This window comes from Anser brachyrhynchus, assembly GCF_964034855.1.
Source record: "Anser brachyrhynchus genome assembly, chromosome: 4".
NCBI lineage: Eukaryota > Metazoa > Chordata > Aves > Anseriformes > Anatidae > Anser > Anser brachyrhynchus.
Genome location: NC_137698.1, coordinates 63606636 through 63631221, shown reverse-complemented (window position 1 = coordinate 63631221; position 24586 = coordinate 63606636). Strand labels below are relative to the sequence as shown.

Below are 24586 nucleotides of genomic sequence, written 5' to 3'. Positions count from 1 at the left end.
GATCCCCTGTGGATGGAGAGCTGGAGAAGACCTGGACATCCCCCGGTGGGGATGCAAGGTGTAGTGATGTGAAGGAGTATCAGCCTTCGCAATTTGCGAGGCACTGGATGTACACACTGTCATGTTCTGCACTGTTAAGCCATTGCCAGTGCCGCAGATAGGAAGGGACCAGGAGTATTAATATTTCTCATCTACATCTTTTTTCACAAGGAAGGTAAATACATTTTCCCCTCCTTCTCAGATGTTTGTGCATATGTGCTGGAAGTGAACTCAGAGCTTGCAGGAATACAGCCAGGATAGCTTGTGACTAACAATTACTGGCTTTCGACCCAGCTTTCATTTATAAAAGATTGATGGGAAATCTTTTATGATTGTTTCATAACAATGCCAATTAGTAAATTTAAAATTAAGATGTGCATAGCTGGACAAGGGAGGTAGATTAGATCATATACCAGGAAGTCTCAAAACTGGGAATTTGCTACATACCCCTTAATTCTTAAGCTTAAAAAAATGTTAATGAGTACAGTCTGAGTGTGTTGAAAATGCAGCAAGATTTTCTAAAGGCCTGATGCTAACGACCCTGTTACCCAGCATGTAGCTTTGATAGGAATGCAATGTATGGAGTAACTTTCCAATACAGATCTGCCATGTCAACAGATTTGCAGCATATTAGGTCCAGAATAACTTTTTAAATATTTTTCTTAAATTGAAAAAAAATCAGATGATCTTTTAGGTTCATGCACAAGGGCAGTGATCTTGTTGCTCGTGCCACCTTCATTTAGTAAAGCTGTTCCAGAAATCACTGTATGTAAGTGACGAGCATGTCTGTAGTCTTCCAGTGAAAGCTTTGGCGCGCACTCTTGCTCTGCCTACTGGATTTGGTACCTATTTAAATGTTACTTTCTAAACCTGGAGGAACATTACTCTAATCCTGTGTTAGAATCATATCATTATTATCTTTGGTGCTGACTCTGGTGAAGATGATTGTTATTGCTGTTAACAAGAATACCATCTGCTTATTCTGGCTTTGTGATTTGGATAAAAGAATGAACTCCTCAAAAAGTTGTTTTTCTTTGAACAAAAAATATTTGGCACATATAAATGACATTGTTTCCTATTCCAGCTTACAGACGAAAGTATCTATTTTTGAAAAGGACAACCAGAAACAAGAAGTAAAGTCTAATATTTGACTCATTTTCTGCCTATCAGTTAACTCTATGTGATCAAGTGCTTTGCTGCAATATAGGTGACTCCTGAAAAATTGATCCGGGAGGGGTTTTACTCCACCTTCTAAGTCCATGATCTTAGGTGAACTGAAAACTCTGATTTGGGCCTCCTGATTCAGCCTGAAATTTCAAGAGAATGGCCATAAATCATCATTCACATTCAATATAGCAATTTACCTTTTAGAGCACTCCCCAGGAAACAGGAGGCATGGGTTCAATGCTGTACATCCTTTCTTGGTCTGAGGTGATTGACACTTCCCAAGAGGCTGCTGCAATAAAGAAGAGAGGCATTGCCCACCCCTCCTTTTAAAACTCGACTTTTATGCAGGAGGAAATGCATGAGTCAGAAGTCAAGGGCAAAAAAGGTCCTGATTCTGTGGCCTAATACATGGCTTCCCAAATGTCATTTGTTTGGGTACCTTCTGTAGCCTTCTGTATTCCCCCGAAGCCTAAATTTGGGACTTTGAACATCATCACCTGAACATTATCATGATTTTCTCCTAATACCATCTCTGTTCCCCTTCCTGCTGTCCCACCTTTCTGGTTTACAGCCTCACCACTCCTTAAGACCCCCAACCCCTAGCTGAAAGCTCCACATACTCTTCATTTTCCAATCCCTATATGCCTTTCCCTGCCGAAATGGGTTCTCCAACCACAATGTCCCAGCCTTCTAAAGCACGCCTTATCCCAACAAATCTCTTCTTCTTACCTTCCCCTAATCACTTTTTTCACCTGGCCTTAGCAGACACACGTGTCCCAGACTAATAAATTTCTTGTAGGCACATGAGAAGAACAGCAGGGAAGGTCTGGGAGCCAGAGGCAGCTTCTCACATCAGTAAGTTCCTGGCCAGCCAGTGACAAGGAGCTGTGTGAAGCTCTCGTTCTGGTTTGCAGAAGATCCTGGACGTAGGCAAACCCAGCAGTTGTTGATATTCTTTTTGCCTGGCTTACGTACAACACGGTGTGAGAACATCGAGCCTGTTGATTCAGACTTTCAGCTGGCAAAGGGCAGATTTTGTTCCAGCCCTTGATCCTTAGGTCGTGTCTGCTTCTTATCCATCAGCTCTGTGTAAAATCCACAGGCAGCCTAAGGCATCAGCTCCCTCCAAGCTGCTCCCTCCTGTCTAACTGCTTTAAATTACTCTTCTCTGCAAAGAGCTTTGTTGTCCCTGATTTAAGTCCCATGAAAATCCTTGAGCTTTATTTGGGTACCCTCAGTAGTACATCAGAGCAAACGTCGCTGTGAAGTTTGCGCTTACAGCTAACTACTGCCTTGGAGTTATCATTTGCTCTTCTCCTGTAATGTTACACATTCATATGTTAATCCACTCTTGGAAGCTGTTGCGCCTGCCTGTATTGTAAGTCTTTATCGAATGATGGCAAAATTAATAGTTTGGTTTCTGCCAATTTGATACAAGATGCTTAATATGAAAAGCAGAATGTAAACCACTGAAGATAATTTTGGAGCATCACTTACTTCTCTTCGACAACAATCTTTTCATGCTTTTTTCCTGCATTGCCTTCAATATCAAGATGCAGCCTCACATTTCCTATTCTTGGTAAAGAGTGTGCATGTGTATGTGAGTGTGAATATGCTGGTTTTTTGCCGTGCTGAATAGATTTGGCCACGGCATATATTATGTCATAGCCAAGGAAATATTATGAACTGCAAGCAAATCTATCTGTTTTTGTTTTGTTTTGTTTAAATCAATCATTCAATGCTAATCATAGAACTGAGAAGGGGCTGTGAAGAAGAATTTCTTTATTGAATCATTTTGTAATTTCTTTAACAATGAGTTTGAGAATGAATCCGATCTTCACTGTAAAACAAATGTAGGTGGCGTTTCACAAAGATATTTTTCTGAGTCCCCCACTCCCTGTCTTCTTTTTCATCCCACAGAAACCAGTGGACTCTGATTTGCTTCAGTGCTGTAAATTAGCTCTGAAGGAATGGACAACCCAAACAAAACCCCCCACAGACGTGTTCTGAGAATCCAGCCAGTGAACTAGAAGAAAGAGCCTGACTCACAAAATCTCACCTGACCCATGACTGAGTCTCAGCCAATGCAACACTAACTTCAGACACCTCTGTATATCAGGTACTGCCACTCCTCAGCACATTCCTGTTTGTACAGTGCTTTTTCTTTATTCCCTCAGTGTATATTGTGCAACAGAGAAATCCAATTTACTCCGAGTCGTTTATGAAAACATCCAACCACAATACAGAATACTTCAAAGAATTTTATTTTAAGGTATTGTGACTCAGTTTGTTTCATGTGACAGCCCAAGCCAGGCTTAAAGAGAAAACCTGGCTGACAGCCCCTTTGCAGCTGCTCTGCACAGGGCAGCTGTCTGGTTCCACCTGACCGACTGCGCCAGGGTGTACAACCAAGCACTGAAGCCGTAATCTCTTAGTGGTGTCCCTTCTGCAGACTTGGCGAGTTTCTGCTATGGGTAGTCAGGCTGGAGATTCATTTATAATCTTACGGGCTTCAAAATGAAGTGAAGGTGCAAGCTTTGTCCTCACTTGAAAAGGCTGCTCCCACTGGCATATCCTCCTGGCATAGGTACAGCTCCCTCCAGCAAGACTTCTATTCTCTGTAATATATAGATATACAAAATACAGGTCGCAGAGACAAAATAAAACATGCCAGCAAAGGGCTTGGCATTGAAAAATCAAGATTCTTTTTTTGTAAATGTCAAAATTTGGTCCAAAAAGCTGGTGTTTGAAGATTACACTACATCAGGCTACTTGAAAGACATAGAGTAGTATATACCATGAGCAGAAAAATGTTCAACACGGCAGGCTTTCCCCCTTGCCTTGCACATGGATCCTGCTGACTTGGAAATGCCCGTTTGCTCCCTGTGCATGTACATGTGCATAATGCATCGCTGTGTGACGCTTGTTAGCACACTCAGAGCCATCTGACTGCGATCAGAGAGCCATAATGTGCATAAACTCTTATACATATGCATTTTTTCCAGATCCAAGGATGTTTGTGTTGCTTTACGTTACAAGTTTTGCCATCTACACAAGCGAACAACCTCTTCAAAGCCAGTCCAAAGGAGAGAATTACTACACCAGATACATTTGTAGCATCCCCGGGTTGCCAGGCCCCGTGGGTCCCCCTGGAGCTAACGGGTCCCCAGGGCCACACGGACGCATTGGTCTTCCAGGAAGAGATGGCAGAGATGGCAGGAAGGGAGAAAAAGGTGAAAAAGGGAGCGCAGGTATTGATATTTGTGTAAACTATCACCGTAGTACAATAAAATAAGCCTTTTCCCCATCACTGTTATATGTGCATATGATGAATGGGGGCACGTGCCTGTGTGGGCTTAAGTGTGATGCATGTATATGTGGTGAGAGAAAGAAAATATCCAGATACATTTTAGATATGCCAAATATGCATATAGTGAGATACGTGCAAATAAATGTAAAGGCATAACTTTCCTATGTATAGATGCTAAAACAAAATTGGGAAGAATGAAGGATGTGTATAGAAAAAAGGGGCTCCTGGCTGTGGGGTGCACTGCTCTGTCCCAACTTGCCATTCCTTTCACAAATTTATTAGAAGATTTTGAAAGTATTTTCTGGAGTATTTTGAAATTCTGACCCTGCTTTTTTGGCTTGTCGAGACATAGCCAGTAGCCCACACAATCACTTACTGAGATGATATGTGCAATGATTAACTAACTTGAAATGTTTTTGAAGGTTTAAGAGGAAAAACTGGGCCATTAGGACCAGCTGGACAGAAAGGAGACCAAGGCCAGTCTGGTAAAAAAGGACCTGGAGGACTGGCTGGTGCCAAAGGTGAAGTAGGTCCAGCTGGACCACCTGGACCTAAGGGAGATAAAGGAGACCGAGGAGAGCCAGGTGCACCAGGGGTCTGTAAGTGTGGACAGATCGTGCTGAAATCCGCCTTTTCTGTTGGCATCACCACCAGCTACCCTGAGGAAAGATTACCGATCGTGTTCAATAAAGTCCTCTTCAATGAGGGTGAGCATTACAACCCTTCCACGGGGAAGTTTATTTGTGCCATCCCAGGGATTTATTATTTTTCTTATGATATCACCTTGGCAAACAAGCACCTTGCGATTGGGCTGGTTCACAACGGGAAGTACCGGATAAAGACATTTGATGCCAACACAGGGAACCACGACGTAGCTTCTGGATCTACGGTCATCTACCTTCAGCCAGAAGACGAAGTATGGCTCGAGATCTTCTACGCTGACCAAAACGGTCTCTTTTCAGATCCAACATGGGCAGACAGCTTGTTTTCTGGATTTCTCTTATATGTCGATACAGATTATCTCGATGCTTTATCAGACGAAGATGACCTCTGAAGCAGATGACATCAAATCACACCCAAACTGGACACTCCAGCACAGGATTTTATCTAGCCATGTGTGGGACACAAAGTTGAGAAGGAACAATCTGGGAGTTGATTTTTGCTTTGACAGGAACCAAATCTGAGTTCAGATGGATGTTTCCAGAATCTAAGCTAGATTCTTTACCAAACAGCAGGGATATCTAAAGAAACAATAATTAACAAAAGACTGCATCACTCCAGGACTGACTGCTCTTGAAAGCTATGTTGATAATACTATTTAAACAAATTTAAGATACTGTACATTGGATTTTATATAAAATATATAAAGTTGGAATGTAGGATGGATATTTTGTATATGATATTAAAATAAAATTGAACAATTGACAGCAATATCATCTTTGGTCATTTTAAGAAAGAAAATACATTAAAAACAGAGAAAAATGATTTTTTAGGGGAAAAAAAGAATAAAATAGGAATGCCTGCTTCAGGATTCAGCTGAACGGGTCACAAGCACATTCTCACCTGATATTTACACCAACAAAAGATATTCATAGAGTCACAGAATCATTAAGACTGGAAAAGACCTCCAAGATCATCTGCTCCAACCATCCCCCTACCACCAACGTCACCCACTAAACCATGTCCCTAAGCATCATGTCCAACCTTTCCTTGAACACCCCCCGGGATGGTGACTCCACCACCTCCCCGGGCAACCCATTCCAATGCCTGACTGCTCTTTCTGAGAAGAAATGTCTCCTAATTTCCAACCTAAACCTCCCCTGGCACAACTTGAGGCGATTCCCTCTAGTCCTAAGCAATTAACCTCCTAACAAGTGCCTGAAGATTTGTACTAGCTGAGGACTGCCCAATCACAGTCTTAAAAGAACAGAACAAAGTTACTAAGCATATAAAATAATTGAAAACTGAGAGAACCGAAAACTTGCAGATAGAGAATCAGTATGCTGTTGGGTATTTTCAATGTAATTCCAAGTGGGTTTGCTATTATTTCAATGCCGTTCAATGGCTTTGTGAAAAATGTGGAAGAAAATAAAAACTTTTTGCTGAAAAAAAATTATGGATGCCAAAAACCTGATAGAACAGTAACCAGTAATGAGAGTAAATTATATGGAACAAACTGAGTCACATCACTAAAGCAGACTTACTTATATTCTAATGTGGCCAAATGCAATAAAATAAATGTAGGTCAAATCCGAGATGGAAGATTGCATTCAGGAAATCAGAGAACTTGGAAAAGATACACGGGACATCATGGATAATCAGTTAATGTGAGTCATAAGAGTAGGCTGTTGCTACAGTGCTTTGGATGTATGACCACTGGAAATACAAGTAGGTACAAGGAGCAGTATTACTTATGAAACTGCTACTTATGTCAAGGTTTCAAAAACATACTGGAAAATTCTTTAAAAAAGTGGTTGCAATTCTACCCATGGAGATGCAATTCTTCCACAGGAGATCTAACAAGGTCAATTTGGTTCTCCTGTCAATGGGAAGGTTAAGAGGTGATCTGATCACAGTCCGCAAATTTCTGGTAGTAGCTGGCACTTGCTTCCATCAGATAAGGGCATGGCAAGACCCACTACTGAGAAACTGTAAAATTCCCACTGGAAAGGAGGAACACCTTTTACCAATGGTGGTAATCAAGGACTGTAAAAATTAACTAGGAGTACACCCTTCAATTTTCAATACCTTCAAGTCAAGACTGGTCATCTTTTACTTCACGTTTAGAGATGCACTTATTTCGCAAGAAATTACGATCTGGTTTTATTAGACCCAGATACACAGAAATGTTATTTCTAGCAGTTATGCAAACAGTTTCAAACGCTAGTGGTCTGTGTTACACAACCCCTACTCCCACCCACTTCTTTGATGAACAAGGTGGGGGAAATTTCAGTTCTGGTTTGGTTTGGTTTGCTTTTCTGTGTATTTGATTTAATTAAGAAAATTACAATCAAATGAAATTTCACAAAAATACTGCTGAGGCTGCAAAATGAGGAAATGTTAGCCATACAGTTATATATGGCATATTAATCTACGCCCCCACATCTGATCCCTCATTTCCCCGTGCATTAACGTGTGTGTCTTTGAGTACGTGATTGCTGCTTTATGCAGAGAACAGGTGTGAAGTTCTGTCCACAAATCAAAGTGGCAATGCCTGTACAACCCTCACTTTATTTCATGGTGTGGTAGAAGACTAAAGTGGATTATTTTTCTAACTAGACATCAAATTTATTAGTGTTATACAAGGGCTGCTTCCCGTGAAAAATACGGAGGAAAACACTTAGAGATTCAGTTCATCATTGTACTGTACAACCATTTATACATCTGCAAATCAAGCACAAAATGAGTGCGAAATTCTGCCCAATCACCATTTTACAGCAATGATTTATGCCAGTTCCTCACAGCCAGCAGTGACAAGGCAAGGCACAAACGAAGGCCCTCAGCAGCACTCACTGCTACCCGCGGGGAATTTCCACAGGAGAGAGCAGAGGATCACAGCAGGCCCATAACATCCAGGACGCACAATAGATGTGGGATTGGGCCTATAACATGCATTATGCAACAAACAGAACTAATAAAAATATTTCATTACATACTTAATTTTAAGAAAATAACATAGAAATAGGTTTACAACATTGGACTTCATATTGGAGTTTATATGAGGACTAACAAATCACTTCTTATTATGGCAACACTCACAAATATTTCACATCTTCAAGCTAGAAAATTTCCTATAAACTATACGTAAGAAAGCAGTATGACTGATTTTCTTCAGACTCTAGACAAACATACTTGTTGCTTATCATAAATCTGGAAATTTTCAGACAAAACTAATTTTTCACCACTGAATAGAGAAAAATGGGGCATTGTAATGAAAAGTTACTGGCTGCAATCCTAACTTAAATCAAGCTGCTTCCCTGCAATAATTTAGTAAAAATGAATTAAATATAAAAGAGATATTTTAACCACACCTATGATGAAAATGACATCATGGGAATAAGTAAACCAAGAGTTATTACCTCCCTCTACTTAATAATTTTAGATTTATGTTTGTACAGTCATAGAAAAGTCATTTTAGCTTTCCTAAGTTTTCCCATTTGGATTATGTAGCTATTTGAACAGTTTAATATTTTGGCATGAGCTGTTAAAAACAAATAATTCTGATGAATTATTCCTATAGGTTTTGGCAAGAAGAATCTTTTTACTACATGTATGGACAACATATGTATACAAGTAGCTTATGTCCCTGCCCTCATTCAGGATCTCAAGACGTTTTCCTAAATAAATCATTGCTATTACTGATATTTTACTTGAAAATAGATCAACTTCGATGACATGATGTTTCATTAGGTGTATTCCCTCTGCCTAAATTTGAATTTATAGTGAAAATATCTTGGGCTGAAGTCTTTCCAGTATTTACACCATAAGGTGGGGGTTGCTTTGGTTTGGTTTCAAGATATTGTAGGATAACAAAGACCAGAATCTCTTTAGGATTAAATTTGAAATTAATCAGATTTCTATACAGTATATATGGCATTCCATACATGCCATAGTGGCACATGAAGTTAAGCATCTGGACTAAGTTAATCAGCTACACTTTGTCTACCGTCAGTAGAGAGAAATTAGTATCACCAGGAGAAACTGCCAGGAGAAAGCACGTCTTTATTGCAGCACCAGCTCTTGCGCTTCCGAAGGAGGATGCAAGAACTCATACAAACCTGACACCACCAGGAAACCCTCAAACAACACTAAGAAGATTGGTGTTCATGAGACTCATATGTTACATATATGTATATAAATATTTATATATATAAAGAAATAAAATTACTTGGGATATATGTATGTAAATATACAGAAATAAAGTTATTTGAAACAAAATGGCCCCCACAATCTCTCAAAATTTCTTTAGACCTGGTAGAGTGACAAAGTCAGTCGCATGCTCCACTGTTGAACATTTTTAACCTAGATAACTAACTAAATATTTTAGTTGCGTTGAAAAGTTCATCTTCAAACTCATATGAGTACATTTCTTTGAATAAATACTTTCACTTTTCTCACTACTGGTTTTCATATGGCTTACATTGCTATAAATTAATTTCAGAGGCAATAAGTCCTCTTATAATAAAACCTGTCCTAAAGAATTTTTCACAATTCTCACACAATACGAAGGAAAAAAGTTACTAATGGATGTTAGGATTGAAAGTATTATCTACATTCCTCAGATCTTCATAAATCTGCCTAAAAGCATTTCTGTGTTTTGGTGATAGGCAAAGATACAAAAATCTGAAAAGCAGCTTATTTCATTCCCTACTGAGTATGTTTCTATTGTTGTTGCAGTTTATATAGTATTTTATTTTTATTTACCTTCCATAGGTCACCTGCTAGGTTCAGATCATATTTATTCACTAAGACATTTACTGAAACATTCACTTTTCACTAATCAGTTTAATTTATCCGCTGGCACGTACTTCATACTCAGGATAACCACACTGATACACTAGGCAATTTAGTCAGTAGGAACTTTAGTTTTATGTGGAAATGCGGCTTATTTAATATATTTATTTCTGTAGGTGATGAATTCCATCCAAGAAATAATACATGAGAGTAAATAGAAGACAAATAGAGTTGAGAAAGCAATGTATCACAACAGGCTGATGATATTTCACCTGCTGAGCTGCACTGCTGCTGCTTCATTCAATAGGTATATCCTTCTCAATGAGTAATACACTGCTTTCAAGAAGCAATTTATTCATTTCAGCGCAAACCATTTAGACTCCAGCTTACAGATTGTTTAGAGGTTATATTCATTTCCATGTAACTCCTTAAGTCAGCAGTCCAAACCAAGGTTATGTCAGTATTTCTGAATTTCAGAGGCATGATTCTTCCCGACACCGGCACAAAGAAAGTTCCAAGCATTTTGCGGAAATTCTCAGTATTCTCAGGGACACTTGGTTTTGTCTGGATGCACACATAGGATAGATTCATCAAAGTTACTACCTAAAGCAAAAGAAAAAATAAGGAGATATATTAGACATCTATATTTTAATAGTAAATATATACAAAGAAAAAGATGCCTTGGATTACTTGGCATTTGGTTTATATCCCTCAATTCCGCATGTAATTATTTTGGTACGATCCAGCAGCTACTTGCTGGAAGACCTGCAAAGAAGTCTTTTGTATATTGGGACTGTTCCTGCAGCAGCAAACATTAGTGTGAAATTTATCTTACCTGACACTAATCTCTAAAAGCTCATTGCCTAGCCTAAACTAGTTGTTAGCTTTTCTGCCATCAGTACAAAGAAATTAGGTGGGGTAAATCTCAGTTTGGACAATGATGTATTCGACACCTGCTTTAAGAAAGGAAGAATCCAGAGGTACCCGTCTCTTCACATTACCTGTAACTATGTGACTAACTGAGGTTAGCATTTAACTTTGAGATGGCAAAAGCTAAGTATGACTTCTGCTGTTAGTCGAAGAATTGGTGTAATTTAATATGGCGATTTATACGCCTCACAGTTAGAAGGTGCGGATTGATGAGAAGAACACAGAAGTACCCGTAAAATGATGCGGGTGACTTCTGTCAGACCTTTCCTAAAGCATTGCTCGAGTTCCTCCTGGGACAACCTCCACTGCAATAACTTGGCTGCCCTCCAGAAGATTTTACAGTGTATGAAGGAGGGCTAGATAATTCACACATGTCCCCAAATTCAACATATTTAAGGATTTTTAGGAATTAAGAATAAATGACAAATTTGTCGGAAATTTAAAGCACCTGTCAGAATCTTAAACACAATATAAGACAAAACACCGTGTTCAAAAAATTGTTTCTGTCAAACAATAGCCCTGCTTCTGTCATGTTAACAAAGGGACAAGAAATATTGAATTCTTGAAAGACATAAACAAATTATGTTTCTCGGGAGGCTTTAAAAGTGAACTCTTAGCAAGAAGCAGATGAGATTTCTAGAACTGAGTGAATTGTATGAAGGAAATTTACCAACAGCGCTTTTTCTTTCTGTACTTTCAATCAACTGTTATTCCTAGGTTTGGAAGACAGTGGAAAGAATTTATAACTTTGGGCTGAAAAACAACCTCTTTAATCATCTGAAAATTTGTCTATCACTGATGCTGATGTCGAAGCAGCAGGCTTTCCTCCTTCCCATGCCGCCCGCATTTACCCATCTTCTCGCAGATGCTCTGGTAAGTGAACACTGATTTCCCCTCCATGTGTGACAAATTTCACGGGATTTTATTTGTGAATTCTGTCATGCTGGAGTAGTTGCAATCAGTTTAAAATAATTAAGCCAAGCAGAGTTTGTTCTCCCTTCTTTCTAGCCTCTCTGAAATTGAGATCAATGCAGAGCTGCATATAGCAGTTGAAATTGTTATTCTGACAATACAGGTACTTTTATTTTGTGGAAGTTGTGCCTATCTTGTAAGATACGGAGCTTTGGAGCTACCCTGCCTGCACCAAAGGCCATCCTTGACAAAACAAGTGTCGATGCCCAGCGGTGACAGCATGGCACCTAAAAAAGGGGAGCTTCTCACATCATCTTATCGGGAGCACTGGATCTGCTGTCCAGTGCAATCAAAGATGCTGGGCTTGGAGTTGTTTTTACAACACTGACTGAGATAAATGTGTTGTTTTCTGCTGCAGAAAACATATACGGCTTGAATTCTGTCTCTCTCCTGTGAGTGTAGCCTTGTCCTGACATGTGTTTTTACATCCTGCAGCTTTCCATCCTGTTAAACAGAGGCCCCCCACTGCTCCTTTAGGGTACGATACTAACGTTCCTTCCATAACGCAGCTCGTGTTTGTCCATCATTTCCACTGTTTGCACAACTGTTCCTGAGACTGGAAGAGATTGCTGGGACACAGGCTTATTAGCAAAACAAGATGTTCAACCTGAATCGTTGCCAAAAGTCTGTATGAAGGCTCACCCACCCGATCCTTTATTTCCACAGTCGCAGATACGATGAGACTTAGCAGATACCAGCGACCGTGTACCCTACGGGTCACCTTCAGAAACCTGGCTTCTGGTAACATTTCCGCCCTGTTCTTGAAAGCTGTTGTCGTGTCAGTGCTTTCCATCCATGATAGTTCCTCTTAATTTAATTAAACATGCATATTCCCAATCTTTTTATCTTCTGTGACTGTTTACTTCTTCCCATGATCTCCTTTTTATAACAGTGTTCAGAAATAGGAAACAATTCAGCCATCTCTTTTCATGTGATTCCAGCTATTAAAATGCTGCAGTAACAGACCTTCAGATGTTATAGGGGCTGTTTATACGGGAACAATTATAAATAGGTCTAGTAACAACTCCATTTAGTACCAGCAATGTTGCTTATTCTGGTTGTACTTAAGGTACTGATACAAATGCTAACATACGAAATTACTTTTTAGCAATTTGGTGCAGCCGCAAAGACCTCCTCAGATTTTATAGGAATGCTATAAATTGCCTCATTCCTATAAAAATTACAAACTGTATATAAGACAATCCACATTTCTACAAACTGACAGCATTGCTGACAGATTTCTGCCATTCCAATTATCCAGACAAGCTGGTTGTGAGCATTTAACAAGCAGATAAGTCATCCCTCCGCTGCCTCTCTAGCCAGGGGTTAAGGCTGGATTTCCCTTCAAGCAGTCTCTAGAACAATCTTAATGAAGCCTTGATATTCCTCTTCTGTTCTGCTACAGAAGTATTAAAGCATAATGGTAACTTCTTAAATAAAGTTATGATTTGCCTTCTTACTGCAGTTTCACAATCTGCCTTCTCCAGACTCAGAACTGATGCCTTTCTATTCACGGTCTGGTGAAAAAAAAAAAAAAAAAAAAGAAAAAAAAAGCCTTTCTGCAAATTACAGCTGCTGAGAGGTTGAGAGGTGACACTATTTTTTACTGTGCTGTTTCCCACTACTTTTCTCAAAAATTGCATGCTAAGAAGTTTGCTGAAGCTTCTGTTGATTTGTAAAGACCATCTGTAAAGAATAATACATAATCATCCCCTCGGTACAGTTTGGTTAATAGTCTGAGTACTTTCATGCACTGGAAAACAGAGACAGAGCCTGGAAAATAACTGGCTACTAACTGCTCACTTTAAGGATTTATCCCTACGTGACCAATGTCAGGGATTTTTTTCAGAGTGAAATTCATCTAAAAATGTTTTACTTGTTCGAATGTTGGCATATAGGCTAAATTAGAGGTTTAGGATATCTCTTTAGTCATCAGAGAGTCAGGAATATAACTTCACTGCTCTGATTCTTCTGTGTCCCAAGGAGCATCTGTGCCTCTCCTCTAGGGACAGAGGAAGTACACAGAAATTAGTCTGATTACTTAGCAAAGTTCAGTACTTAAAAGTTAGGGAGAGTGGCTGTCTTTATTGTATTTCAATCTGAAATAACCATTCGTGATCCTGCAAAAAGATGCAATGGATATTCCTTTCTCAAGTCACTGCAGTACTTGGGGTGAGTTGCTGTCTGCAGGAGGTGCAATCACTTCTTATCTTTCCTGCAGTTTATTCGCGACTCCCTTTCCCTCTTATGTAAAAGAAACAGTTGAAAGAAAAACAAATAATAAATGAATCAAGTCTTCTTTAGCAGCTTAAGGAGGAGAATCTGACTCTTTCCCTTTAAAACCCAGAGGCAGAGGCTCCCCGGGCAGCCTGTTGCTAGGGGAGGCTGCTGCCTGCAGTCCTAAAGCTGCTGCATCAGAAGGCCCAGGTAGGAAACAAATATTTTCCTTCAGGCCTGTTTAAATGTCACTGTGCTCTGCATGCATTCACGGATGAGACAAATTTAAGAATCCAAAGCCCTTAAAGTGATGTCCCACGTATTTTTGACGTAATTTGTTTTGTAAAGAGGAGTTGGGAGAAACTTCCCCATGTTTGTTTTGGGGTTTTAGTGCTTTGGAAACAGCCAGCCTCTGAGCTCATCGAGAGCTTTAGCGCTCAGTTGTTTACTACCTTGTCTTAGTGCCTGCTCTACTACTTAATTTCAAGAAATGCTAGCAAATTGTTAAAGAAAGTGGCCATAAGGGCCGTTTGGTTTGTTGCCAGCATTATCCATTTTCATGTGCCTTCAGGAAAGGCTGTCTAAATGTGATACATAAAGTTTGATATGAAGAAGTTTTATGTGCTGAGTAGTACAACACTGCAAGAAGCTGCAGCATTTTTATTTTTTTGTGCCATGAAGCTGGTAGTTGATGAAACTTGCATGCAGCCAGGAAATGCTGCGATTCCCAGGCACGTCATCCTCAGTGCTGGTGCAGGATACTGGGGGAACTGGTGCTGAGGTGAATGCAAAGGTGGTTTGGGAGTCACGTTTGTCTAACAAAACCACTTGGTTAGGTAGGGCAAGATCAGTTCCCTGTGCAACTTGAGGAAGCTGTTCAGCAACCTGAAAATCTTTTGGGGAGAGTAAGGACTAATGCTAGGCAGGCGATAACAAAGTTATTCCTCCTCTGCCCATTCTGTTTTTGCAATAGGTGTCTTCAAAGAGCTAAAGAGGGATGTGGAGATCACTCCTGCCTGGGCTGGAAGCAGTCTTTGAGCAGAGTATGCGGGAGCCTTTACCCAGCACAAAGAACTGATGCAGAAATAAGATGATTTGTGCAGGCCTCAGTTAGCGCTCTTTCTAAAGGAGGTGTAGCCAGGTGTGGAAAAGCATCCTGTAGTTTATTCCTGTCAGTTGCTTCACAAGAATTTTAAAATCCAGAAAAAATTACGCTGTTGTGAGTGCTTTGCACTGGTGCAGCACTGTTGGTGCAAGCTTTTTGTTGGGAACACATAGAGCTGAATTTATTGTCCTGACAATTAAAGGTGAAGCAAGACAGGAACATGAATAGTAGCAATGAGTCGTATAGTTATGAAAATTCCCCAAACATTTGTAATCAAATACTGCAACCTCATAGTGGAAACAAAGCTGAAGTGATTTGGTAGATTCCAGCCAACCAAGGCCAACAGTGAGAATGAAAAAAGGGATTGAATGTGTCTGTGATCCGAATCTTGATGATGACTTTATGGACTGTGGTTGGATTATTTATATATATATATTAAAATGCAATGAGAGTCTTCATACAGTGTATACTGGCCCACATTATTTAGTCACATAAAATAATTAAACGGATCCATATATTTTGAATCATTCCATTTAAAATAATAATAATAATATTAAGACTGTACATTAAGGAGTATCTTGTTTGAGCATTCAGGGTGCAAAGGTTACATGGATGTATCTCATGATCAGTGTGCACATATTAAAACCTTTCTCTTCATACAGTAACTGCCTAAAAGTAACTCCTGCATTGCCTGTGACAGCCAGGTGCCAGCCTCTGAGCAGATGAACCTCAGTGAGGAGCCCCAGATAATAATCATGGAGGTCAGTGTCCACTTAGTGGAGAAGAAAAGAGTTATGGTCATTTTTCACTGAGTGATGGGATTTTCTTTTATATATGTAACTGAGAAAAGTGTAATAAATAACTTGAGTGTCTGGTAGGCTCGTGTTATCCCCTAGATCCATATAGTCAGTACCACTGTGGTTAAGACATTTCTTCTCAGAAAGAGCATATTGGAACGGGTTGCCCAGGGAGGTGGTGGCATCACCATCCCTGGGGGTGTTCAAGGAAAGGTTGGACGTGGTGCTTAGGGACATGGTTTAGTGGGTGACATTGGTGGCAGGGGGATGGTTGCACCAGGTGATCTTGGAGGTCTTTTCCAACCCTGATGATTCTATAATGCAGGTGGGCATGGTTATTGTTTCTAGAACACTGCATCCAGATACCATATGCTGTGAAGTATGTACTTTTAATGTTTTTTAATTCTATTTTACATTGAGGCAAGTTAGATGATTACACTATATTCTAATTTCTAGTTAAACACATTGACTCGAGTAAGTTAGGAAAACGCGGTTGTCCTGTCTTCCATTTGCAGAACTACTTCAGAAGCGATGTTTAAATCGTGTCTGGAGAGCTCCGTGAGGAAGAACCACTTCACGTGCGAGGACAGGAGCTGCGCAGACACCGACAGACCCCCTCATACCCCCTGGACTCCCCTCAGCACGCAGCGGCACCGCGCATGCGCGCACATGCGCGCCTTCTCCCGCCACTAAACACTCGGGCCCCGCCCGGCCCCGCTTCGCCTCGCCTCGCCGCCGCGCTGCCCCCAGGACCCCTCCGGGACCCCTGCCCGGACCCCCGGCTGCCGGAGCCCCCCGGGCGGAGCAACGGAACCGCGCCCGCATGGCGGAACCGCCGCCCGCCGCCGGCCCGCGGCCGACGCGCAGTGAGTGGCTCCAGCGGGCGGGGTCTGTGTGAGGGGGCGGGACCTGAGGGGGGGGCGGCGCACGGTGAGCGAGGTCCTGGCAGCTAAGTGCTGGCTGGGTTTGGGTCGTTTTTTGTCCAAAACGCGAATTCTTTGGAAATCTGGGCGCGGGGTTCTGCCGGTGCCTTCGGGCTGGATGTGTGCTGTCGGAAGCAGAGGCCTAGCCGCGCGCCTAGGGGGAAGGAGCTCGCTGGCACCGAAAGGAGCCTGTAACGTCTGTGGGGCCGCTGCGGTGTGCGGCCGGGGCATCCCGGGGCCCGCCTGCACAGGGTGAACAAGGGGAGTTCAGAGGGGTACACAGGCAATAAACCCCAAACACGCCTGGGTATAAACATCCTCGGGGTTTTCACCCGAGCACGCCTAGGTATAACCGGCCTCAGGTTTTCACCAGAATCCAAGTGAAATCTGTGTGTGGTCCTTAAGCTCATTTTCTCAAAATATTAGATATTTTTTCCCGACATACGCAATTTAGAGATGTTCCCAGCTCTTCCAAGACCTTTGTGCGCGTCTTTTCCTTTCCTTTCGACCCCTTACTGTGCCTGCTTGTGCTCCGGAGTGATGCGCTCCTGGCTGACTCCAGCACCTTTCAGAGAGGATCGCACCGGGAAATGAGGAGACACCCCCTGGTGATGCCTGGTTTCTCTCACAGCAGCTCACTTCCCGAGGATAAACGGAGCGGTGTGGCAGTGCTTTGAGAAGGGAGCTGACCATTAGCTTCTTTATGATAAACAGCTTGTTGTCTTAAGTACTTTGCTCTGTTATTCCTTCTTCTGAAATCCTCCGTTTCTGCTCATTCTGTCTCAGTGAAAAGTGCTGCATGCAGCGTTCTGAATTAAACTCTATCACCGCTTTACTTACAAGCGGTCTAATGTATAAATCTTTTTTTCCCTTCCCCTAAATTCACACATCTGAAAATTTGAGTAAGGCTGCACCTTGGCTTGAAGTCTTCATTAGTCTACCACAAACTATTTTCCACTTGTTTTCGCCTGGAACTCAGTCTGACAGATTTATAAATGATTCTAATGCTCAGTTTTGTATATACAAAACTTTTGAATAACCTGACACTGAAGTTTGGGAAAAAGTAGGTTAGTTTTCGGTTCCTTGGTACCTTTACTATGCTGATGATCAGCATACACGTTTCTGTTTTATCATTGCCTTGTCAGATGATAATTAACCATTTATTTATATATATATATATATATATCCCCTTGCAATTTCCCAGGTGCCACAGAGAAATTCTGCATAGCCTGTTTTCTCTGCTAGCATGCTTGGGTTTTGTTTTAGTCCCTGTGCTAATACATTGCCTCTATTCCTATGGCTCTTTAATTTCTCAGGGTTGTCACTGTATTAATTCATTGTTTATAATAAATATGTGGTGTGAAAAATACACACAGACACATGCACACACCTCTTCTATGAAAAGGGAACTGTATCTAAATACAAGTGGGAAGTAGGTAACATTTGTGGCATTTTCAGTTTGTGATGTCCCTCAAATACTTGGTTTCTTTCATGCCACATTATATATTCGTTTTCTCATTTCTGGTCCCAGTATGGCAAGCTTATCCTGAAACACATCCATTAGCTATTTCTTCGCTTCATAGTCACAGCAGATGTTGCTTGTCCCCATTAGTCTTCAAGTGTTCAGTCAGTCTTTACCCTTTTTTATGCACTCTGATAGCAGAACAGTACTGTTTTCCTTTGATAGCAGTACGTGTGTGCTTAGATGCCTCTAGACCTTTCGTAAATCCAAAGACTTGGCACTATGTCAGTCAGAATAACAAATAAGAATTGCAAAAAATGAATTCTTTTAAAGAAAAAGCCTGCATCTGATACTTACTATGGTGAGGTGCTGGGACAAGTACAGTGTTGCAGTATCCATGAAAAATAGAAAGGTGTTTCTAGCACCCATGGTGGAAGCTGTCGTTCCCTATTTCTTTTAGGTACCACTGGTGCTTGGTCGTGGCATAAGCATTGGTCTGTGTGCTTTTGCTCGTGCCTGGCTTATGCATCCCTTTCAGGTATGGGATGGGCGTCAAGATACTTGCAGAAGTTCAGGGTCTGCGTAAGTGCAGAGACCAGGCTCAGGGGAAATCAAGGGACAAATTTATTAGATGATGTTTTTAGGTTCTCAGTTCTGCTTAATTTCAGTTTGACTATCCAGCTAGCTCACTGTGCCTGCCTGAAGTAAAATACACTGCAGGATAATGATGCTTCCCATGTAAAATGTGGTGTGCGCTTCTTTGATGCAGGCCTTGAAGGGGTGATCCTGCAAAGTAGGTGCTCTCAGGGATGTCCTTTGTCTTCTACTTCGTATATATATATATATATATATATCTTGAAGTTAAGCATAAATTACTTGGCTATAGAGCCCATTCACATAAACAGAAGAGAAATAAAGCAGTAAAAAATAATTCTTAAGTGGTCCTTCTTTCAAGTAACGACAGGATCCCACAGTAATTGATGCATTGAATTAATTCTACCACAACTATTAAAGCCTTAATATGTTTTTCATTATATATAGAAAGTGTCATTCCTCTGTCACAAGGAATTAATTCATTCATAAAAAATTCTTCAGCATACTGAGCATCGATTCTGGAGGTGCTTAAAGTGATGGAAGATTTTCTGCGATAATTTTGCATGTTTACGCAGTTCACTTTAACTCTGCTTGTCTGGAAACATTTACAAGGAATTGTCGAGTATTCAGAAGATTGAAAGCAGATACTTATCTGTTCTCTAGTTTTCAGAGAATTGGAATGGAATTGAATGTTCCAGTCAAGTAGAATGTTTTCACACAGTAACCGTACGGAAAACAATGACAGAAAAAAGTCATAGAAGGGAAATCAAAAAGTAACTTAGTCCATCTTCTTCCCTAAAGTATGTTCAACTCAATTTAAGTCTTGATACCCTATTTTTCGTTTGTATGGTTTGTTTTTAACTTAAAAGCTTGCACTGATGAAGACCAAATGGCTAATTCCAGGGACTAGTCCAATGCTAGAAGATCCCAGAAATTAAAAACCTTTTCCAGTGTGTAACCACCTCTCTCATAGCAATTCAAGTTCATCATTTCCATCTCTAGCAAGCACACGGTGCCATTCTGTGTGCAGTGACCTTTCATGAGCTTGAATTTGTTAGAAATGAATTTTTTCCTCTGTTACAAAAAATCTTCAAACTTAGCCTTTCTCCAAATGTGACTTCTGATAGGCTTTGCTTGCACATTTTTTACATAGGTATACATTATATCATCATTCAAACCATTAATAAGTATTTTAAAGGTATTAGATCAAGGCAGAGCCTGAAAATAGCAATACAATATCTGTTTTGAATGTATTAACTGTTACTTGCTTACCTTTCTAAATGTGGTTTTCTAGTGACTTGCATGCCTCCCTCTTTTTCTACCCTTCCCTGTAATTTCATCAAAATATTTCCTAATGAGAAGCACTTTCTATAATGCATGGTCATAAGCTTATACCTTTTCCAAACTACTAACAGTCTGTGTGAAATACATGTTGAAGAACATTAAGTTGGCTTGACAGATCTTGACCTTGGCTAATCTAGGCCTGCTGTTGTTTATTGCTAACTTTCAAATGTTTACAAATAGGATGAATACTTTTTTTTTGGTAGAATTTAAGTTAGATTGACCTGTTCATGCTTCTGTGGTTCTTTCTATCTCCCACTTTTTAAGAAAAAGCAGTTGCCCAGGATTTTGGAACTTGCCCATCCTCCATCATTTCTCTGCATCGCTGACTGCTCTGATGCTATTTCAGCCACTCCATTGGATGCCCTGGAACAATGAGTTTCAATTAGCTGAGTCTAATGAATATTTTTGTAGATCTTGTTCTCTGTTCTGCTGTTAGTTCTCATCCTGTTTTTACTGGTACTACATTCCTTCTTAGAAAAGACAAAATTCAGGCAGGCTTTCCTGTGTGTCATCTCTTAGCATCTCTGCCAAGTACTTACTTGCTAATTCTTTTAGTATTCTGCCTAGTAAGGAAATGGATGTTGGATGCTCCCTCTTCTCTTGGTCTTATGCTACTGATACTTACTTTGTGCTTTTTTTTCTCTTCTGAAAGTTGCCAGGTACAATGAAAGCTTTGTACAGATACGGGTAGTAAATTGTGTGATTTGAAAAGATTAGGATACACCTAAGCTCTTTGATGTTTCTAAGTAGAATCAGTGATAGTGTGGTTTGGTCTTAACGCTTTTTTTCATTTCTAAATGACAGTGGATTATCCTAGAAATTATACTAGTGGTCATCCTAGAAATTAGATTGCACTCTGGTATAGTTGCTAGCCTCTAAATGTTGAAGTTGTATGTTCCAAATACAGTGTTTTCTGCCACCAGTAAAGCTCTCAGAATCATATCAAATCAGCTGCAATGCGATGTATGTTGTGTGACATTACCATTCCTAAGCCCTTAGCCTCTGCTGTTTTATCTCCTTTTCATGAATTTAAGGCCTTATATAAGCCTGAAATCACCCTTAGACCTTGGCAAACAGTGTCCTTTCCGAAGGACAAAGAACAAATCAGTGTTTGGCTCAAAGAACTGACAAGTGTTAGAATTATATAAGCAGAGATAACTAGAAAAAAACTTATTTGCTTAGAATGTCATGTGGTCATAGGTTAAAAATAATTAAAAAGCCATGCACTGCAAAGCACAAATGTGAAGAGAGTTTTCTCCTTCTAAATATCTTGCAGTTTTTCCAGTAAAAGAGCCAATGTGTCCTATGTGGAACAACACAGCTCCTTCTGGAAATGAAAGCTATTTACAAAAGTTCTGAATAAAAAAAAAAAAAGCAAAATGAGATCTGAGTATTCCATGTACGAGAAGGGATATAAAACGTTTGTCTTTAAAAAGTTACTATTGTGTGTATCAGCTATGCATTTCAGCAAGCTCCTGAGAATTTCCAGGTGAGCTCCAGGACTCCAGTGAGACTGAAGAGGCTGTGCAGATGGGGAGACAATTAATTAGGTCTTTGAATAAGAAAAGATTCTAACTGATCACTTTCCAGGCTGTTAGGTATATAAAAGTACGTTTTCTGCTAAAGGGAAGCTTTTTTTTTTTGGGGGGGGGGGGGGGGGGGGGGGGGGCGGCTTTTGTAAAGAGGATAAGCTTGACTCTTTCACAGTGATCATGCAGTCCATTAGAAGAAAGATGGGTACCATCTTAGCACTATGCAGAGGACAAATGTAATTGTGTTTAATACATAAAACCGGTGGAAGTTCCGCTTCTTGCTTATATGTACAATCTCCTTCATAATACACACAATGTTTTTCATTTCCGTTTCAGAGGAAGGTAGGTTGTAGGTATCCACTCCGTTGTATTTCTGCCCTCTGTACTGTAGCTTCTTTGTAAACAACTGGATAATTTTTCATCCTTTTTATTTAGAAATTGGGGAATGCAATAGGGTATGGGGTCACACTGCCATTCTTCGTTTGAATCTACCTGAAGAAATCATAATCTAAGAGGATCTGACGGGGGATATAAAGGGAAGGAATGCCATCAATCCATCAAATGAAAAGGAAATCATGATAATTCTGATTATTTAATGAGTTCTCATTCACTTTTAATTTTGGGAAGAAAAAAAAAAAGCCTGTGCTTTTTGGGGGCACCCATTTAAAGGCTGCAACAGACAGTAGTTCTCCTTTCCCATGACCACATGATCCCAGGTTAGTGTCCCAACCTGGTAGTTACTATACAAGAATCTAAACGTATGCCAGTCATTTAAAACTCAGTCTTGTAAATCTCATGGGATCAGCAGAGAATACTTGATCCCAAAGGATGCAGGGTTTTGATGAGTTCTTGGGAATTGTCCTGGTTCCAGTTAGGACAGAGTTAATTTTCCCTCATAGTAGCTGGTAGGGTGCTATGTTTTGGATTAGGATGAGAAGAGCGCTGACAACATGCTGATGTTTTAATTGTTGCAGAGCAGTGCTTACACCAGGCCAAGGACTTTTCGGCTTCTCGCTCTGTCCTGCCAGCGAGCAGGCTGGGGGTGCAGCAGGAGCTGGGAGGGGACAGACCCAGGACAGCTGACCCAAACTGGCCAAAGGAGTATTCCATACCATCTGGGGTCATGCTAAACAATATATAGGGGTGGCTGGCCGGGGTGGGGGGCCAGCTGCTCGGGGATAGGCTGGGCATCGGTCAGCGGGTGGTGAGCAATTGCATTGTGCATCACTTGTTTTCTTACACATTATTATTATTAATACCATTATCATTATCACTATTATTATTATTATTGTTATTATTATATTCCTGTCTTAATAAACTGTCTTTATCTCAACTCACCGGCTTCACTTTCCCATTTCTCTCCCCCATCCCAGAGAGGGAGGGGGGAGGGTGAGCGAACGGCTGTGTGATGTTTAGCTGCCAGCCGGGTTAAACCACAACAGGAATGGAAGTTGGGTTGTGTTTTTTTTTTTTTTAAATCATCCCCTGGGGTGTACCCCTCTGGTGGTGGCCTCCGGCTGGACTTAGCACTGCTGTGGGTGCTAGAGGAAACAGTGCTGAAAGTCTCAAAGTCAAGATAAACAACATCCACTGATTTTTCCCTTCATGAACTAACCCAATTATCTTACTGTAGACGGTTGTCACATTGGTCAGGTGTAAGGTGTTCTGTTTGGTTTTTTCCCTTGATAAATCCGTACTGATGACTTCCAACTATCCTCTTGTCCTTAATACATTTGGCAATGGTTTTCAGGTTTATTTGTTCCATTGCTTTCTCAGGCATTAAGGTGAGGCTGACCAGCTTGTATTCTTCCTGAAGGCAGGAGTGATGTACACTCCAGTCTCCAGGAACCTCCCTTAATCACCATGGTCTTTTAATTGAGAGTGGCCTTGAGGTGACATCAGCCAGCTAGCTCCCTTGGCACTGACGGGAGCATCCCTTTACATTCCATGGATTTGTGTGCACCCGGTTTGTTTAAATGTGGCCTTAGTTGATCTTCCTCTACTAAGGGTAAATTTTTGACCCAGACTTTTCCACAGGTCTCTGGAGCCTGGTATTCCTGGTGGCAAATCTTATCAGTAAAGCCGAGATAAAGAAGGCACTGATTAACTGGGTTTCTTTTTCACTGTGTCCCCTGTCACTATGTCCCCTGCCCCATTCAGAGGTGGGTCTCTGTTTTTCTTAGTCTTCCTTTTGCTCCTAATATACCTGTAAAACTCTCATCTTGTTGCACGTTGTAATCCATTCAAGTCCAGGTGGGTTTTGGCTTTCCTAAACCCTGCGTGCTTGGACAGTGCCATAGTATTCCTCTCCAGTCACCTGTGTCTGCTTCCATCTCCCGTAAGGTATCTTTTTGTACCTGGGTTCAGCTCGTTTATCCATGTAACCTCCTTGCTTGACTTGCTGTAGGTGGGGATGGCGTGCTCCTTTGCTTGGAGAGTTGATCTGTTGATTCAAGGAGGATGGCACGAGCAGAGTTGCGAGTAGCTTGTGTGAAATGGTTTTTAGTTAAAGTTAGGTGATGCTGTCAGTCATACACGGGGCTGGGTAAAATTCATCTTATTCTCTTGGTTGTGTTAGAACGATAGCACAAAAATGCCACGGGTTAAATTATTAGTTTGTCACCACAAAAAGCAGATAGCCCTAAATTGGAAAAGGAAGCAAGTCTGTAAGTACTCTTGCAGTCACACCTGTATCAGGATTTATTGCACATCACCATTCAAAATTTGATCTGGAAGCTCT

The 24586-nt window shown here is 40.8% G+C and overlaps 2 protein-coding genes and 1 long non-coding RNA gene across 12 annotated transcripts in view; 2 read left to right on the top strand and 1 right to left on the bottom strand.

Moving 5' to 3' along the window:
- C1QTNF7 (C1q and TNF related 7) overlaps nt 1-9760 on the top strand; it is a 55328-nt gene extending 45568 nt beyond the window's left edge. The window contains exons 2-4 of one of the 3 annotated variants that reach the window (XM_080589959.1): nt 3127-3325; nt 4212-4457; nt 4939-9758. In XM_080589959.1, coding sequence (XP_080446085.1) covers nt 4220-4457; nt 4939-5570 — 870 coding nt within the window. In that variant the 5' untranslated portion in view covers nt 3127-3325; nt 4212-4219 and the 3' untranslated portion in view covers nt 5571-9758. The other 2 variants (XM_080589958.1, XM_080589960.1) reach the window with 2 other exon arrangements.
- Nucleotides 1-23424, bottom strand: part of LOC308194264 — an 82748-nt gene extending 59324 nt beyond the window's left edge. Inside the window, exons 1-2 of the long non-coding RNA XR_013950406.1 lie at nt 23284-23424; nt 21735-22694 (exon numbers count right to left, since the gene is read on the bottom strand). This is a non-coding gene — a long non-coding RNA (uncharacterized lncRNA). The remainder of the gene's footprint in view (nt 1-21734; nt 22695-23283) is intronic.
- Nucleotides 14203-24586, top strand: part of CC2D2A (coiled-coil and C2 domain containing 2A) — a 63028-nt gene continuing 52644 nt past the window's right edge. For 2 of the 8 annotated variants that reach the window (XM_080589950.1, XM_080589945.1), the window contains exons 1-3: nt 14325-15230; nt 15857-15955; nt 16507-16857. In XM_080589950.1, the coding sequence (XP_080446076.1) occupies nt 16815-16857 (43 nt within the window). In that variant the 5' untranslated portion in view covers nt 14325-15230; nt 15857-15955; nt 16507-16814. Of the gene's footprint in view, nt 14300-14324; nt 15231-15856; nt 16858-23883; nt 24009-24586 lie in introns of those variants that run through there. The other 6 variants (XM_080589947.1, XM_080589946.1, XM_080589948.1 and 3 more) reach the window with 6 other exon arrangements.